This window comes from Neolamprologus multifasciatus, chromosome 7 (assembly GCF_963576455.1).
Source record: "Neolamprologus multifasciatus chromosome 7, fNeoMul1.2, whole genome shotgun sequence".
Classification (NCBI taxonomy): Eukaryota; Metazoa; Chordata; class Actinopteri; order Cichliformes; family Cichlidae; genus Neolamprologus; species Neolamprologus multifasciatus.
Window position 1 is genome coordinate 62,999,951 of NC_140445.1, and position 19,343 is coordinate 63,019,293.

Consider the following 19,343-nt stretch of genomic DNA (forward strand, 5'->3'; position numbering starts at 1 on the left):
GGCAGTGGCCCCCCACACCCTCTAGCAGATCATTACATGAGGGAACCTTTTAAGAAAACAAGCGCGTCCATGCTCACAGGTGTACACACGGGTGATCACACACACAAACTACACCCTTTTTGGCTCCTACCTCAATGCACACTGTGCTGTCGATCTTACGTGCTGCACAATAATGTTTAATATTTAGTATTTACTGTCATATTCCCATATATCATTGTGATGTGGTTTATTGTATTACTCTCGTTTTCTTCTGCTTGTTTTCTTTTTTCTTTCTCAACAGGTGATCCAGGTGATCGATATATGTATTTTTTTTTTTCTGCTTATTCTGTTGGTTTTTGTTTTTTGCCCTTCTCCCCCGTCCCTCTTCTCAACTGTTTCTCTTTCCCTCTTTCTTTCTCCCTTTTCTTTCCCCCAGTCAAGTCTGTCCCGTATTCAGCAAGTGAAAATAAAATAAAGAATAAAAGGTGAATCAAATGGACCATTACGGCAAAGCTGGGATGGTCAATTTGGTAAAGAAAATCCGTTGGGCATCTTTCTTCGCCTTTAGACAATAATTCTGATGGCAAAAGAGCCAAACGGGTCAGGCAGAAAAAAAAAAAAGAAAAAAAAAAAAAAAAAAGCAGTTACTCAACAGCTCAATTACTTCTTAAAACAGAATAACTGCTATGATACCTTCCAGTCAGGTTTTAGACAAAACCACAGCACTGAAACCGCTCTGACCAAAGTGTTTAATGACATATGTCTGAATACAGACAGTGGAAAAATGTCACTCTTAGTTTTACTGGATCTCAGTGCAGCATTTGATACTGTTGACCACAACATATTACTCAAACGACTGGAGAACTGGGCAGGTCTTTCAGGAACTGTACTAAACTGGTTCAAAACATACTTAGAAAACAGGAAATACTTTGTATCAACAGGTAACTTCACATCTGAGCAGACAAGTATCACATGTGGAGTTCCCCAAGGTTCCATCTTGGGACCCCTTCTGTTTAACATTTACATGCTCCCACTCAATTCAATTCAATTCAATTCAATTTTATTTATATAGTGCCAAATCACAACAAATGTCGCCTCAAGGCGCTTCATAGATACAGAGAAAAGCCCAACAATCATATGACCCTCTATGAGCAAGCACTTTGGCGACAGTGGGAAGGAAAAACTCCCTTTTAACAGGAAGAAACCTCCGGCAGAACCAGGCTCAGGGAGGGGCGGGGCCATCTGCTGCGACCAGTTGGGGTGAGAGAAGGAAGACAGGATAAAAGACATGCTGTGAAAGAGAGACAGAGGTTAATAACAGGTATGATTCAATACAGAGAGGTCTGTTAATACATAGTGAGTGAGAAAGGTGACTGGAAAGGAAAAACTCAATGCATCATGGGAATCCCCCGGCAGCCTACATCTATTGCAGCATAACTAAGGGAGGATTCAGGGTCACCTGGTCCAGCCCTAACTATATGCTTTAGCAAAAAGGAAAGTTTTAAGCCTAATCTTAAAAGTAGAGATAGTGTCTGTCTCCCGAATCCAAACTGGAAGTTGGTTCCACAGAAGAGGGGCCTGAAAACTGAAGGCTCTCCGTCCCATATAATCTGTGCCCTCCCACTGGCACAGATTATAAAGAACAACAAAATAAACTATCACAGCTATGCAGATGACACACAAATATATATCACAATGTCACCAGGAGACCGAGGCCCTGTACAGGTTCTTGGTAAATGCATTGAGGAAATTAATGACTGGTTGTGCCACAATTTTCTCCAGCTAAACAGAAACAAAACTGAAGTAATAGTCTTTGGTGCCAAAGAAAAACGATTACAGGTCACCAGAGAACTTCAATCTATACACCTAAAAACCACAAACCAGGCGAGAAATTTGGGTGTAGTGATGGATGCAGACCTAAACTTAGAAAAACACATTAAGACAATAACAAAATCAGCTTACTATCACCTCAAGAATATTTCAAGGATGAAAGATCTGATGTCTCAACAGGACCTGGAAAAACTAGTCCATGCATTCATCTTTAGTAGGCTTGATTACTGTAACAGCATCTTTACAGGTCTACCTAAAAAATCAGTCAGACAACTACAGCTCATTCAGAACTCTGCTGCTCGAGTCCTCACTAAGACCAAAAAAGTGGACCACATCAGTCCAGCTCTGAGGTCTTTACACTGGCTGCCTGTCCATCAGAGGATAAACTTTAAAGTTCTGATGCTGGTCTATAAAGCTCTGAATGGTTTAGGACCAAAATACATCAGTGACCTCCTGACCCAGTATGAACCTTCCAGATCCCTCAGGTCATCTGGATCCGGTTGTTTTATCAGTTCCCAGAGTCAGAACCAGACACGGAGAAGCTGCATTCAGCTTTTATGCTCCTTATATCTGGAACAAACTCCCAGAAAGCCTCAGATCAGCTGAAACACTCAGCTTATTTAAATCCAGGTTGAAGACTCACCTGTTCTCAGCTGCATTTGAATAAAGCACCAAATCCACACTTTTAAGCTTGAATTTCAAAACTTACATTTTAACTACTGATTTTATCTACTGTTCTGATTTTATTTACTGTTTTGTAATCAATTTTAAATCGTGCTTTTTATTTGTTTTTGTTTTTAATGTCTCTGTAAAGCACTTTGAATCACCTTGTTGTTGAATTGTGCTACATAAATAAACTTGCCTTGCCTTTCTCTATCTTGAAGTGATTACATCCTTGCATTACATACTTTAGAATATAACATGCAGCGTTCTATAGATGGATACATAAAAAACACTTTGTTACATTTATGATAAATGGATTTGAAAGTAGATTAAACACATCTGTGTCGGCCTGTATGGCCGGAGTCACCGAGACCTGCAGCCATGTCGCTGCTCTTCTGTTCAAAGTAGAAGCAACGGTGTTGATTTTTGGCACAAGGACTGTTACAGATGAACCAGCATACTGGGTTTTGCTGGATAATATGACCAAGATACAGTCAGTGGTTGGCCATAAGATAGACTTCTCCTCTTTAGCTAACCCAAAAAAGGCTCTCAATCAAAACATAAACAGACCATCAGTAGTGACAGGTAAAAGAAGCCATCCTCAGAAAAGAAAAATTCCACCTGCTACTGTGGAGGAGTTGTCTCAATTGATGGGAAAATATTTCTGTAAGCATAGTTCTGTTCTGAATAACCCATAATGTTTTATTCAGGGGGTCTACATTTATGCCTCAAGTGCATTGCCATGTAAATAATTTGCATTTACTGAATATGTACTTACTAAGTAACACTGTTCAAAAGTTGAATAAAGAAACAAACAAATGTTTGCCTTTTATTTATTATTAAAACCACTATGTAGAACCTCACATCAGTAACAATGTAGAATCCATGTTGTTTATAGTTTACAAATGACAAAATGTTCACATAAAATTATGACAGCATTTAAATAATATCAGCCACTACTAGCATTCTCTTATTTACTGTCTCTTTTGAAAACGTATCACTACATATACAGCACAAGACTTTAAAGAGTATTTAACAAAAGCATTTTCCCTGGTTTTACTACAACACTGGGGCACATATTCGCCCTCACGTGGAAGAAGTAATCTTATTGGCATGTGGTATGTAGCATGTAGTTTGAAGCAGGGATTTCGTAGTGCCCCATGTGTAGGAACCCAGTCAGGATTTGTTTCATCCATTTCACAGGCTGGTTTGCTGCAATAATGAAAAACAATTAGCAACTCTATAAATAGAACATATATCTACAAAATCACTCATTAGGATGTTTGTTCTAATTTGCTATGACCTCAGAGCACATTGAAAATAAAACGAATAGGCTATAAAGAGTAATATGAACTTATTTAGATCTTACCTGAATGAAAATGTCTGGAGCACCAACAGATATCTGGGGATGGTAGAGAACTGGATATCAGCTCGTCTCACAGCTGCTATTCAGGCTAGATGCCTTCTTTTGGTAACATCCGATACATAAGCTCCCCCATGTTGCTTCCAGGTGGAAAAGGATAAAAAGAGAGCCCATTTTCCAGCTTATTCCCTTCCTGATCGTGCGATCTAATATTACAACCAATAACACAGCAAGTGCGATCCATTGCTCATGCTTTCGCTCCTTTAGCCCTTTGTTTGGCCTGCTAAAATGGCGCCTCGGCGGTCACGCACCCTGCCGTGACATCACGCTCCAAAGCTCCATTCCTCATCCACACGTTAACGCAAAAACTGTTTTAGAAAATCTCCGTTTTCGGTGATTCGAAACGCCGTTTACGTGTGGACAAAAGGTCCAAATGCATAGAAACAGCTGCGTTTTCAAAAATACCAGTGTAGGTGTGGACGTAGCAGAAAAGAGTTAGTAAGTTTATTTTATTACTACCTGTAACTTATTGCAGTTTACTTGTATTTGCTTAATTGTTTACTAAATGTCTTTGTGGGGGGGAGGGTGTGTTCCAGACAAAATGCGGCCAACATAGCGTTTGACCACTAATGGAAACATTACACTAAAGTAAGCAATTTTCACTTCCAGAAACAGGTGCTTGCTGTGTTGTGTCATTTTATGATTCTGTAAACTTCTTGCTTTTATGTTGCTTTTATTCTACTGTGTACAGCGACCTTGAGTGTGAGGCGCTTTCAAATAAAATGTATTATTATTATTACTTATTAGTAGTATATCATGATTATTATATTTATTATGAATTGTTTCAGACTATAGTGCTACTAGTCTTGTAGGCAACAAATCAGTTGCCTTTAATTCTTTCATCGGAATGATCTGATCAATATTCTTACATTGTAAAAACAAAAGGTTTCTTTAGACCTCTTCTAGCAAACATGGTTAAAACCCAGATGTCATCTCCTAAGTCAAAACTAGTTTTGGTAAAACTGCAAAATCTGCACAACACACAGATACATGCTAACCTTAATCCACATAGTATAGTTATGTATTCAGACCGTCTCTTACAAAGTTAGAAATGTCAATTAGATTTTTGAGAGGAAGGAATTGGATGCATTTGTCTTTTAAAAAACATCAACAAAAAAAACAACTGATCTGGTTAAAACATGGCTGTGAAAAGGCAGCCACACAATGTTTCCTCCATGTACAAAGACTATTTTTTTAGCCTATTTAAAATAATAATAATGCTTTAGGAGCCATTAATAAGGTGGCCCAGAGAGGTCAAATCCCCCGCAACTTAAGAAAACACATCAAATATAAAAATACAGCAAAAGCAAACAAAACACAGTGGATGTTGAATAAAACAGAACAGAAATGGAAAAAATGAAAGTTGAATAAGAAAAACAAAAACCCACAACAGACGTTTTTTGAGGTGATAACAACGTGACTGAACAGCTGCGGGGGTGACAGAAACCAAAACGTGAAGGATTGCACGCTTAAAAGAAGCAGGGACTCATGTTGTGAGAGGGAAGGGTAATGTATGTTTTAATCATATGATGCATATAATACGCTAGATATATATTTTCCTATTAGCTTATTTTTCCTATTAGTTTCCTTTATCCCTACTGCAACCTGTCTCTTCAATTGCAAATAACTGCAATTGAGGCTTTTTATTATTGTTTTGTTTACTCTTCTTGTTGCCTTGCTGCTAACCTAATTTCCCTTTGAGGGGCAATAAAGTATTTGAATTGAACTGAACTGAATTGAAGCTGTTCCTTCACTTTTTTGTTCTTCCCAAAAACTTGTTTGTTTGGGGTTTTTTGTATAGTTTTTTTTTTTATTTTTATTGAACTCCAAATGTGTCTGTGGATCCGTTTTTACTGTAGTATGCATTCAGTTTCGACCGGGGAAATGATGTCAGGGTTTCAACTCGGTTTGCTGGGCTGTTGCTCTCTGTATAATTCAAAACAAACGATCTACTGACAGGAGAGTGTCCTCACTGACGTTATTCATTGTTTAATATCACATCACTGCCACGATAAATTTTTCAGGTCATCTCACAATTGAAAAATTATATAGCTTCAATATTATTGTGTTATACTAGCGCCTTGATTTTTTACATTAGATTTAGCATTAAAGCTAGAAGAGGACCTTCTATCAAAAGGGTCTTTGATGATTTCAGTCATAAGTGAAAATTATGTTTGAAAGAAAATATATTTTATCAGATTGTGGTGTGTGATATCCGTAGTCATTTCTAGTTGGGAAGAAATTGGAAAGATAAAGGCATAAACTGAAAAAATGTCTAAAAACATGGTAGACAACAGGTGAAAATAGCAACACATTTGATTTATGTACAGATTCTACAGCACAGCATGTGTCAGGTGGATATTAGGCCACCTTGGAGCTATTTTACAAAGGCTATTAAGCAATATCATTCAGATGGAGTTAACTTAGCCAGCTAACAGCCTTAACCCAATTTTCCTCGGGATGAATAAAGTATAATCAATCAATCAATCAATCAATCATCTTCTCAGTACAGCCAGGATCCATATCCACTTTTACATACAATGTTGCTTCTCTCTGCAATGGCAAAGGCCTTGCTTTTTTCTTTATTACTATCACTGTAACAATCACTCCAACTACCACCAGCAGCACCACTACTGCCACCACAACATACAGCATATGCGGTGGTGGAGGACTGCTGGGTAAATTCAAAGTGATCTCCTGTTTAAAAATGCATTCCAGAGACTCTGTCCAGTCTTTGTCCATTTCATCTTCTTCAGTACCTTTGTCATCATATTCTGTATCATCATCCGTATAATCCCCTGCGAAATCCAGGGTTTTAACAACAGCACAAAAGTACTTCCCTCCATCTGACACCTTCAGGTCGTTGATGGTCAGCAAAGTCCCATCCTCAGATAGAGTCACTCTGCCTCGTAGATCTTTAGGGATGGGAACAGTTTGGTCCTGTGAGTCATGGATGATCTCATAGTGCCCTGAAAGTCCATAGCGGTGCCACTGCACTATATCTGAAACATCTTGGCCAGAATCGCACATCAGGGAGACATTTTCACCTTCATCAGCAACTTTTTCTTGGAGTTTGTTTTTGGGGCAAAGAAACAATGTATAATGCATCTCACGCAAGTGGGAGATGCATGAATAGTCTCCAATGTAATCTGCAGAGATGGCAGGTATAACCAGTGAGAAGTCATCAGCTGATATGTACATTGGACTGTCCCTCGTGTTACCATCAATTCTTCCCAGTGGAGTCTCCCACGCCTGGCCACCCTCATCAATAGAACAATTTAGAAGCACTCTGTCCCCCAGTGAGACAAAAATGTCCTTGCTTTCACTCTCATCTGGTGGATGCATGGTTTGGAAACTAAGACAGTTGATACCTTTCATCACAAGACACTTAAAGTGTGTGGTTTTCTGTAACATGTTGTTGAACATGAGCAATGCACCGTTGTCTCTTACATCTACCACACCTGCAAGCTCCTTCACCAGAGGCTTCAGCGAAACACTGCTATCCAGGAAGAGTGTGGGCTCATAAGACGGATACATTTCATGGTACCAGCGTACAGATGTTCCCTCAGAGCCAATGGCATTGCTATTGCACAAGATCTCAGTCCCTTTACCGTCTTTACTTACAATTATGTCTTCAGATTCAATCTGCTCCTTACACACAGTGAGCTGCTGTGTCTTCTGGTTGATTATCGTCTGGTTCTTCCAACATTCCCTCCTATAAATCCCAGAGTCCAAGTGCGTGAGGTTACTGATTTGAAACCCGAGCAGGCTGGGATCGTCACTGATGTGGGTACGACCCTGTAGGTCTGCAGGTGGTGTGTTGGTCATGTTCTTGTTTGAAGAGTTGCCAAGCAGTTGGTCTCCCTCTGAAGCAGATCTATAAACAACAATATAATCCATTCCGAAACAGTATCCCAGCTGGATAACTTCGCCCTCTGCTCTGACAGCATGTTCTGGGTTGTCACTGTAGACCTCATGAAGGAGGAGGAGAAGGAAAAGCAGGAGCTCTGCAAACCTGATGCAGGTCATGTTGTGTCTGAGTGACTCTGGAAAGTGTGATTACTGAATGTTGTTTGCGACTTTGGTTCTGCTTAAAGCAGAACAGGAAGTAGCGGGGTTGGTGTGTGGGTGTGTGTGTATGAGTGCGAGTGAGGTGTGCACGTTTTTATGATGATAGTGCTTAACAAAAAAAAAATCATCTCTGAAAGCATAATTGTCTAAGAAAATATACACAAAACATAGACTTGATACATATCCGGTGACGGGGCACTCAAAGGAAAGAAAGATTTACAAAATCAAACTGGAGAAGCCGACACCATTTACAGCTGACAGAAAATACAACACAATATCTGCACTTCACCATTTCTTCACATCTCTTTCTGAGAAGATGTAACTAATACATTTAATTACTGTCATGGTTGTCACTCATTTTGAGTTTATTATGTTGTAATGTTTTAGCTCTCTATAATTCAGTATTGTGTTTTAGTTCCCTTTTTTATAGGATATTTGGATTTCCTGTTTTCTTTCTCTCTCTCTTTGTCTCGTCAAAAGTAAACTGACTATCACATATTAGTCCCCCCCGCCCCATCAGCCGTCATGTCTCTCTTTCTCTCTTGATCTCCCCTCTCTGCACCCCCCCCCTCCTTCGCTCTTTGTCACATCTCCCTTTTCCCCTCTCTGTAACCTCCCCCCCCTCTCCAGTCCATCCGTTTCCTTGAGCGTTCCTTCCTCCCAGCTCCTGTGTCAACTTGTGTGTTTTAGTCTACATCTTAGTGTTTCCTGTTTTACTTTGACAGTCTCACATCCTATGTGCAGTGTGTTTTACTTTGCTTCCTCTGTGTCATAGGCTGTATCCCAATTCAGGGTCTGCAGCCTTAAAGTACGCAGCCTCAACGATCCTCAAGGGCCGCGTACTTAAAGACCGCTAAGGCCGGAAGTGCGAGGCTTGTGAAATGGGACGTTCTAGCCTCCGTCGCGCTGCCCAGGTTGCCTAGCAACCATGATACTAACAGCTGGAAACGTTTCATAAAGCTTTGTTTGACAGAAATGAAGGAGAAAATCTTTTGTTCATCTGTTTGTTTGTTTCTACATGAGCTTTGATCATTCTCTGATTAAGCTCAGCTATTGAACAGCGTATATTTTAAAGTAAAGGCTTTAAAACCAAGTTAGTACAAACGTCACTAATGTCACATAACTTTGCCGACATGTGGCCAACAGTAATGTTTTAATGTTCTTCGTTATTAAACATTTACACATAAATAAGTGACATGATATTCAGTACTTACTTTTACTTTACTCTTACCCTTTTAGTTTACTCTTTGGGCGCTCCTCATCCGCCGTTTTTTTTCGGCAAAATTATCCACACCCACCGCCGCGCTATGCATTCTGGGATATGTTGGGCCACGAAGTCTACACCGCCACGTCCTTAAAATTCAGGGAAATGAAGGACGCATTTGAGGGCCGCATTTCGAGCAGCCTTCGAATTGGGACAGCCTTTGTCGCGGCGCTGTGATGTAATCGGCCTGAATTGGGATACAGCCATTATGTCTATTCGTCCCACGGTGTTCCCATGTGTTTCCACTTCCCTCGTCACCCCTTTGTGTATTTATTGGCTGTGTCAAAATTCAGGGGTAGCATGCTTTGAAGGACCCACCCAACCTACCCGGTCAGTTTCCCTCTTTTCTTTGTCAGGTCAAGTTTCCCGTATCCATTTTTTTTTGTTCTGCATTCTGTGTTTAGAGTTTAGTTTAGCTTTTCCCAGTTCAGTTATAGTTTAGCTCTGTCCTGTCTTTTCATTTCTCTGTTCTGCTCAGCCTTAATAAAATGTCTCGCTTTTGGTTTCAATTAAGTTCGTTTTCACGCCTGGTTGTTTGTCTGCGTTTGGGTACACTCCGCACACCAACCAGACGGCTGTGACAATTACAGCTTAGATATAGATGGTAAAAGGTGATTGATGCACTGGGAATCACTGGATTACCAATGAAGTGTCGTTTGCATGATGTACGTCGGTCATTGGTTTCACTGCCTGCACCTTAAATGTTTTGGTCCATTCTCATTTCTTTCTTTAATATCTTAACCAGAAGAAGTTGTTTCCAGTAAAAGAAGAAAAATATCCCCACCAGGCCCACTGCACACTATGTGTTCAGCACCAAACAACAAACCAAACAGCATTTAGCTGCTAAAGAGACTGATATTTCCTACAGATTTTGTGAAGAACAGAAAGGTGCAGAGAGAACAATGGATGTTTGACTCATGGTTATCAGGTAGCCAGAAACGTCACATGAGTAAACTTGTAATATATATATTATATGTTTGTTTTAAATACACCACTCTTGCTTAAAAAACAAAAAAGAAAAAGAAAAACTGATGCCCTGCAGAATGTGACAATTACAAGCTACACCTAAGCTGTTAGAAGTGGCTTATAGTCAAAGTAGCCAATCATTTTATTTGAATTTCTCCCCTTCCCAATTATGTCCCTCCATCTAAATTATTACCACATTACACCTTCCTCTGCCTCTTGCTCACGCTGTTGTTTATTTTGTTTATTTATAAGGAACCCCATTAGCTTCCACAACAGTGGTTGCTAGTCTTCATGGGGCCCAAACCATCGAATACCACCAAATAAAATGTTACACAATGAGTTGGATGCAAAATGTCCACATAATTTGGCTCTTACATCCACAATAAGGTTTTACAATTCTGAAAATGTAAACATGTAAATATTAAAAATTATTTAAAAAAACATTCAAACAAAATACACAATTTCCATTACAAGTGACATTATCCTCTTACAATTTTTAAAAATAAATTAAAAACTGCCTAAATAGGCTTTTAGGTGATTTTTAAAATTATGAATAGAAGCCAATTCTCTAATTGCATAAGGCAACTTATTCCACTGAAAAGATGCTCTAAATATAACAGAGTTTTTTTAAAAAGTTACTTTTAACTCGAGGAGTTACTAAATTGTAGTTAGTTGAGAATCGTGTAGCATGATTATGTATTTCATCTGGATATTGCAACTGAGCATAAAAAAAGTGTGGTGTGTTTACCAGTATTGCTTTCTTTAAAAATACAAGTAAGCCATAGTATAATTTAGCTTGTACAGAAAGCCAGGAAAGTTTATCGTGCATTTTATCAATATTTGTATAATATGAACAAATATGAATAATTGTATGTACCTCTTTCTCTTTTCTGGTACTTCTCTGCAACCACTGCTAGCAACAGCAGCATCCTGTGATTGGGAGGGACTACTCCATGACCTGATGTACACCTCCCAACAAATGTAACTAAGCATCAGGTCGATGCAGCCAACTTCAGTACAGCTGATTTCTCTCATGCATTTCCAAGTACTGTTATGCTGCAGTTTTTAACTTATCAGTGAGAGAACAACAATCATCACCTCAGTGTAAAAAAAATATTATATCATCAGTATATAAATTCACAAATGTCAATAGATTCCTGGAAGGAGAGTGCTGAAACTACTGAAATGGACTTGAGGTAATGTACAAAGAAGAAAAAAACCCTAATTGACAAATATGCCTGCCTTGCCTTTCCCTCATCTTTTTTTCTATTGGCTAGCACTGCACATAAAACACAGAGACAACCACACATGTAACCACACACAAGCATAAATGACGGCAAAAACGTTGGCCTCTTAAGTAGGTTTCTACAAAGACTTCCTGAAATAGTTTAAATCAGGCATTAAGGTCTGACTCAGACTTGGTAGAACCTACAATGTAGTAGCCAACATTGCTAAAAGTGACAGTGAGGTGATGGCTGCAAGTCAAACAAGTGAAGTTCATCACTGCAACAAATGAGATGAGAAACGAGACAGAATTTAGAAGTGCAGAAATGTGAATTGTTTAAGAACACTGGAGGGTCGTACTATAAAGTCCTTGGTGTGTTGTTTCATTATTTATTAGTAGTATATCATTATGAATATATTTATTATGAATGATTTCAGACTATAGTGCTAATGTAACCATGTAATCAACAAATTAGCTGCCTTTAATTCTTTCATCGCAATGATCTGATTGATGTTCTTACATTACATTAAGTTTAAAAAATGTCTAAAAACAGTCTTATCATGGTAGACAACAGGTGAAAATAGCAACACATTTGATTTATCTACAGATTCTACAGCACAGCATGCATCAGGTGGATAAATAAGTCACCTTGGAGCTATTTTACAAAGGCTATTAAGCACTAGACAGAGTTAACTTCTCAGTACAGCCAGGATCTACATCCATTTTTACATTTGATGTCACTTTTCTCAGCAATGGCAAAGGCTTTGCTTTTTTCTTTATTACTATCACTGTAACAATGACTCCAACTACCACCAGCAGCACCACCAGTCCTGCCCCCACAGCATATGCAGTAGCATTACTGCCACTGTTGACTAATATGATCAGACTGATCTCCTGCTTAAAAATGCATATTGGTGGATTGATCCACGGGTGTTTATTGCTGGTTTCATTTTCTCCGGTACCTTTTCCATCATTATCTATATCATCATCCGTAGAAGTCATCTCACTGTATTTTAAAACAGCACATATGTACTTCCCTCCATCCTTCACCTTCAGGTCGTTGATGGTCAGCAAAGTCCCATCCTCAGATAGAGTCACTCTGCCTCGTAGATCTTTAGGGATGGGAACAGTTTTGTCCTGCGAGTTGTGGATGATCTCATAGTGCCCTGAAAGTCCATAGCGGTGCCACTGCACTCTTTCTGGATCATCTTGGCCAGAATCACACATCAGGGAGACATTTTCACCTTCATCAGCAACTTTTTCTTGGAGTTTGTTTTTGGGGCAAAGAAACAATGCATAATGCATCTCACGTGAGGGGGAGATGCATGAATAGTCTCCACTGTAGTCTGCAGAGATGGCAGGTATAACCAGTGAGAAGTCATCAGCTGATATGTACATTGGACTGCCCCTCGTGTTACCATCAATTCTCCCCAGTGGAGTTTCCCACGCCTGGTCACCCTCATCAATAGAACAATTTAGAAGCACTCTGTCCCCCAGTGAGACAAAAATGTCCTTGCTTTCACTCTCATCTGGTGGGTGCATGGTTTGGGAACTAAGACACTTGATACCTTTCATCACAAGACACTTAAAGTGTGTGGTTTTCTGTAACATGTTGTTGAACACGAGCAATGCACCATTGTCTCTTACATCTACCACACCTGCAAGCTCCTTCACCAGAGGCTTCAGCGAAACACTGCTATCCAGGAAGAGTGTGGGCTCATAAGACGGATACATTTCATGGTACCAGCGTACAGATGTTCCCGCAGAGCCAATAGCACTGCTATTGCACAAGATCTCAGTCCCTTTACCGTCTTTACTTACAATTATGTCTTCAGATTCAATCTGCTCCTTACATACAGTGAGCTGCTGTGTCTTCTGGCTGATTATCGTCTGGTTCTTCCAACATTCCCTCCTATAAATCCCAGAGTCCAAGAGAGTGAGGTCACTGATTTGAAACCCGAGCAGGTTGGGATCGTCACTGATGTGGGTACGACCCTGTAGGTCAGCAGGTGGAGTGTTGGTCATGTTCTTGTTTGAAGAGTTGCCAAGCAGTTGGTCTCCCTCTGAAGCAGATCTATAAACAACAATATAATCCATTGCGAAACAATAACCCAGCTGGATAACTTCACTCTCTGCCTTGAAAATGGGTTCTGACTCCTCACTGTGGACCTTGCTGAAGAGGAGGAAAAGCAGGAGCTCTATAAACCTGAAGCAGGTCATGTTGTGTCTGAGTGAATGGAAATTGTGATCACTGAAAGGCTTCTTCATTGTGGTTTGCCACTTTTGTTCTGCTTACAGCAGCTGCAGAACAGGTAGTAGGGGGTGGTGTGTGTGTGTGTGTGCATATGTGTGCGCTTTTATGATGATAGTCCTTAATAAAAACAATAGTATTCGTCTCTGAATGCATAATTGTTTCAGAAATTCTACACAAAATATAGGCTTGATACATATCCAGTGACTGGGCACTCAAAGATTTACAAAATTAAACTGGAGAAGTTGACACCATTTTAAAGGTGACAGAAAATGCAACGCAGTCTCTTTCTTAGAACAACCGCTGTACACTTCCTGGAACACAACCCAACACTGATGCTCCATTTTCCACAACTGCTATGTCAGCAGTGCTGCTGGCTGTTATGAGAGTCACTTTTACAAAATATCTCGGAGTGTTGTGATATTCACAGGTAAAGCAAAGGCATCCAATTATCAAATAACACTTAATAAAAGGCATTAATGCTGACTGTATAGTTTTGAGCACAGAAAAAATTGCATAGCAAAAGACTATGACTGCTTTAGTCCAATAATAACTAAAGAAACGTAAGCTTGTAACTCTTCAAGACCTCCATAAGGAATTTTTTTTTTTTAAATCTACTTGCGATGTTATATTTTGAGTTGAGCTTTTTAACCAGTTACCTAAAGCCCTGCTTTCCCACCATGTAACCGCATTGATAATTTCCATCCATCGCTTGTTTTCATTTAGAGTGCAACTAGTCAATGCAAATAGCGAGTGCAACTAACAAGAACTCCAGTGATAATGACTGTAGTTATCTGTTTACATTTGGGTCTCTTATCACCAACTGCTAGTATCCCCTCTCCCATACCCTGGCTGTACTCGAAAATGTAATTTTACTTCAAATGGTGAAACAAGCAGTGTTGGGAAGGTTACTTTTAAAATGTATTCCATTACAGAATACAGAATACATGCCCCAAAATGTATTCTGTAACATATTCCGTTACGTTACTCAATGAGAGTAACGTATTCTGAATACTTTGGATTACTTAATATATTATCATGCTGTTTACAACTACATGAATGTACTATTGCTGTGATTTATTACTGTTACTGAAGGTCCGCGGCTCCGAACCGTAGTAAAGGGACCTCTGGCTAATACGGTGGGTTCTGTGTCGGGCTCGTAGCCGAAAACTAGCTTTACTTTGTTGTCTGGGTGAGACAACAAAGTAAAGCTAGCGAGAGACAGAGAGAGGCGTTGAAAGGCTGCTCCAACAGAACTTATTGTTTTTGGAGGAAAACACGAACACGGTGTACAGTCGAGTCTTAATAGCTTACTTACAACTGGGCTCGTCAGGCTCTCTTCTTGGCTGCAGTGGTTATTATTATATTTACATGCTTCCAGCTCCCGTTTTTGCTCGATGACAGCTCGTACTTTTCCTTTTTCTCCCTCCCTCGCTCACAGACACATAACGTGTATGGCAGTCCATTCTCCCTGCAGCACGGACTACACTGCCCATGATGCTACATTCTTTAGAGCTATACCTGTAGCATTCTGCCTATTAGCTTAGCACAACAACAAAAAGGCCTCTCTCACCCAGGAAACATGCAGAGAGAGAGCGTCACCCTGTAACCATGGCAACCGTAACGCTGCCGCCTGGAACAACAGAACGTAGCTGTCAAACAAAACCCAAACAGTCCTGACCCGCCACAATATGAAACAGGGAAGTACCGCCGTGTAATCCATTTATTTCAACAAAGTAACTGTATTCTAAATACCACCTTTTTAAACGGTAACTGTAACGGAATACAGTTACTCCTATTTTGTATTTTAAATACGTAAGGTTCCGTTACTCCCCAACACTGGAAACAAGTTAGTAGTTTCCACCATTATCTGGAATTCTTTTTTGCATATATTGCAAAGCCCTGTGCTTTCTTGAAGGCTGTTGAAGTAGGTCCCATTTTAAGTACTCAGTCATCAATGGATGCTGACACACAGCTTTTGTGATTGTCTTGTTACATGCATTAGGGCACATGTGTCAAAGTCAAGGCCCGCGGGCCACATCCGGCCCGGCGTACATTTATATCCGGCCTGCGAGATCATTTTATATAGATGTACTTAGGGATGGGTACCGGTATCCGGTGCCATCATGGCACCGGTTCTGACATAAACGGTAGTAACCAGACCGAAAAGCAGCGCGCATTTCGGTGCTTTATTTCGGTGCTTTATTTCGGTGCTTTTTTTTCCTGAGCTGTGATACACTTTCTTCTTCCTTACATTTCTATTGGCGGTTGGCAAACAACTGAAAGGTGCATTACCGCCACCAACTGGTATGGAACGATACACTTTAGATTCTAGCCAATCATTTTACGTTTCGAGGATAGTAGGCGGGTCCAGGTACGTACGTTCTTTTAGAGCAGAGCTACAGATTAAAAATGCCCAAGGCAAAGCGGTCAAAAGTCTGGCTGTACTTCACAGCAAAAGATGCAAACTCAGCAGCCTGCAACAAGTGCTTTAAGCTGATACTGTCAAAGGAGGTCACACTTTAAATCCGATGAACCTAGCCCTGCCAGTGTAGCAGAAATGATGATGGCAGCAGCAGCCGTTCTTCTCTGCGTGAGTAGCTTAATGTTGTTCGTGTGTAATTTACGTTGAGTAAGCTAACCGCGTTATTAAATTAATGCATGTAACGTGAACTAGCAAACACCATCATAGCTACATGCGGCTGTCTTCTTGTTTGATGTCAGATACCCCCTTCACCCTGGCCAAAAAGGCTAAAATGACCGAAGAAAAAGTGGAAAACAGCTAAACATGAGAGGTTTTTGGACAAAGTTTGTGTTTTTTCCATTGTTTAAGCACTGCTTCCAGCCCAGAGTGATACCATATATGCCCTATACCTGCAGAAAAGACTAACATTGTTATCTTTTTACAAAAAAACAGCTGAACATGAGAGGTTTTTGGACCAATTTTGTGTTTTCTATTCTTTAAGCACCGGTTTGGGCACCGTTTAAGCACCGGCACCGTTTCAAAAGTACCGGTTTGGCACCGGTATCGGATAAAACCTAAACGATACCCATCCCTAGATGTACTATTATTGTTATGCATGGCCCGGCGATATGAGGCGCTAAACTACATACAAACTACAGATCCCATAATGCAGTGCTGCAGCCTCCTTGCTAGGCTAACTGGGAACATTCCCGTGTCAATCAAGTCAAACTTCTGTTATTGCGAAGCTAGCCGCTCAAAGTTTATTAAAGTTTATTTTTTTAAGTTTATTTATTCTGGAATAATATTCCTGTCTGTTTTTATTCATATTTATGTTTAAAAAACATTGTTTTCGTGTGTTCAATAAATGTTTATCTTGTTTGACCCGCAACCTAAAGTGTGCTTTGAGTTTTGGCCTCCTGTGCAATTGAGTTTGCCACCCCCGCATTAGGGGATGTAAATGGTGTTGGTGGTGTTGCTATCACATTGATGTCACAATATTACATTTTTATATTGTTTCAAATTTGTAACGGGATTATTGCAGATTATATGATATTGCACGGCCCTAGGTCAGGGACACTAATTGCCTAAGCAGCTTCAGCCATGGTGGGCTGCCACAAGCCAAAATCATCCTCAGTCATAACGTTGGAGATCAGGTTATAAATGAACAACAGCAAAGCTCTGCCTGCTTCTGCTGGAGGGTCCTTCGTTTTAAAAGGATTTTCCTTCCACATGTTACAGCTACTCATAGAATTCTGTCTGATTGTTGGAGTTTGGTTTTTAATATTGGAAGGTACTTACCTGATAATATAACATGAGTTGAGGCAGCTGTTGTTGTGATTTGGTGCTATATAAATAAAAGTGAATTGAACTGCATTGAATTAAACAAAGCACCAACAACACGAGCCTGCAGTACCCGTTCTAACACTGCACTTGACACATTACCTTAAACATGAACAACTGTACGACTTTATGCATTATATATATATATAATATATATATATATAAATTATCCACAAAGTTGCTACAGTATCTTTTCATGAGTCACACTGAAACTTTTCATCATGCTATTATTAGGAAATAGTTACGAGAGCTGTGATGTGATTTTTTTTACTAATGGTTTTTTATTGTTTTATGCTTTGCATGCTTGTTTGTTTTTTCACTTTTTATTTGCATGCTTTTATTTGGGGAATTATTTGGGATTTCAGTTCACATTGAAGTCTCCCAAGGTAACCACTGGAAGTCCCAGGCTTTTCTAACCCAAGTCAGCCAAGTGGAAGCTAAATTGGCTAGTCTTTTAGCATCAATTCATATGTAAATTAGGTTGTTACCTGAGAAGTGGGGGAGTGAGGGTGTGTGAATGATTGCTGATTTCTAACTGCCAACTGCCTCTTTGTTTGTGTGTGGGGAGCTGCTAAAAGCTGTGAACTTCCTTTTGTGTTGAGGTGGATGCAATTGTCATCTTGCGGGGGTTTACTAGGGTTCCATCACTACATGACTGCTGGTCAGCAAACCTGGGAAACCCACAGTATAACCCTAACCCTGCAGTATATTGCAAGTAAACCTGACAAGTTTGGGATCAAGTTTTGGGTGGCTTGCGACCTAAAATCCAAGTACATTTGCAATGTCTTCCCATAGCTTGGCAAGGGAAGTACATTTGCAAGAGAGTTGGCTAACTCTCATATGGCTGGGAAGAAGGCAAGAAAAGAACAGTTGCTTTGGACACAACCCTCCACACCTAGCCCTGGAAAAAGAGCCATGTGTCAGGTCAAACACAAATGCAAGAACAATCATGCCACTGTGCGATGTGTTCACTGCTACAGATACACATGTGGTAAATGCAGACTACAGATACCATGGCAGTGCCAGGATAGTGAGTGATTGCTGAAAATGTTGAAATGTACTCGCTCACTTTTTATTATTATTTGTAAATATGTGTACAAATGGTTGTTTTTTGTTTTTTGTACTGTTTTTATCAATAAATTTCAGCAACAAAGGAAATACACCCATGTGTGTTGATTTCTCCCTAAGATGGCAAACTGAAACACAAGTTTCCTTGTGGCCCAGGAAACTAACCACTCCAAGTGGCTCAGCATGGCCCCACCTTATTTACATAACAAAAGCAGCAGTTCACAGGTGAACACAGGATATTAGCTAAAAGCCTACCAGCCATTTGGCTGGAAGGCGGGTTTTAAAGGTAGAAAAGCCAAATGGCTGCTCTTTGGGACTCTAGGCAATACGACACACCTGCTCTGTTAAACTTTCTTGATAAAAGAAACAGGCCAACAGCAGGAGAGAGCCACAGCAGACCAGGCCAGGGGGATTAAAGAGTGACCTATTGGAGCAAGCTACAGCAGACAGAGGACAGATATCTGGACAGATATTTCGAAATCTGGCAGAGGGGTGGCATAGTGGTCTTGGTTTTTCAAGAGAGACAGACAGTAGTGAGAGCAGGAGGCAGACAGACAGCATCTTAGCCCTTGTGGTATTGTAACAGTAAAGTAAGTGAGGATCACCCGTGGGCAGAGGATCTCTCTTTGACCCTTCATAGTACTAAAGAAGGATTGGTGTTGACTCAGCACTGACTGAGTGACTCAGCACTGCATGCTGACCTTCACTCACAAGTCAGCATGCAGTGCACACAGTGTGGACAGAAGACAAACGGGTACATGAGGGATGACAGGGGACTTTTTTATTGGACTTGTAGCT

The 19,343-nt window shown here is 40.2% G+C and overlaps 1 protein-coding gene across 2 annotated transcripts; it reads right to left on the minus strand.

Annotated features, from left to right (window-relative positions):
- Positions 1-1,699: 1,699 nt before the first annotated feature.
- Positions 1,700-17,706, minus strand: LOC146515840 (uncharacterized). Of its 2 annotated transcripts, XR_014875222.1 has the most exons (3): positions 12,070-17,706; positions 3,842-6,265; positions 1,700-3,684 (listed from the first exon to the last, which is right to left on the minus strand). XR_014875222.1 is itself a non-coding variant. In XM_085167543.1 (2 exons), exon 1 carries the CDS (start codon positions 13,687-13,689, stop codon positions 12,094-12,096), a length of 1,596 nt encoding a protein of 531 aa, XP_085023669.1. In that variant the 5' UTR covers positions 13,690-17,706; the 3' UTR covers positions 1,700-6,265; positions 12,070-12,093. The 2 variants fall into 2 exon arrangements, 1 of the variants encoding a protein (XP_085023669.1); XM_085167543.1 differs by having other exon boundaries at positions 1,700-6,265.
- Positions 17,707-19,343: the final 1,637 nt, after the last annotated feature.

What these genes read in the sequence shown, in the direction of transcription:
- LOC146515840 (XM_085167543.1), bottom strand. Translation starts at nt 13,689, where the DNA reads ATGAAGAAGCCTTTCAGTGATCACAATTTCCATTCACTCAGACACAAC.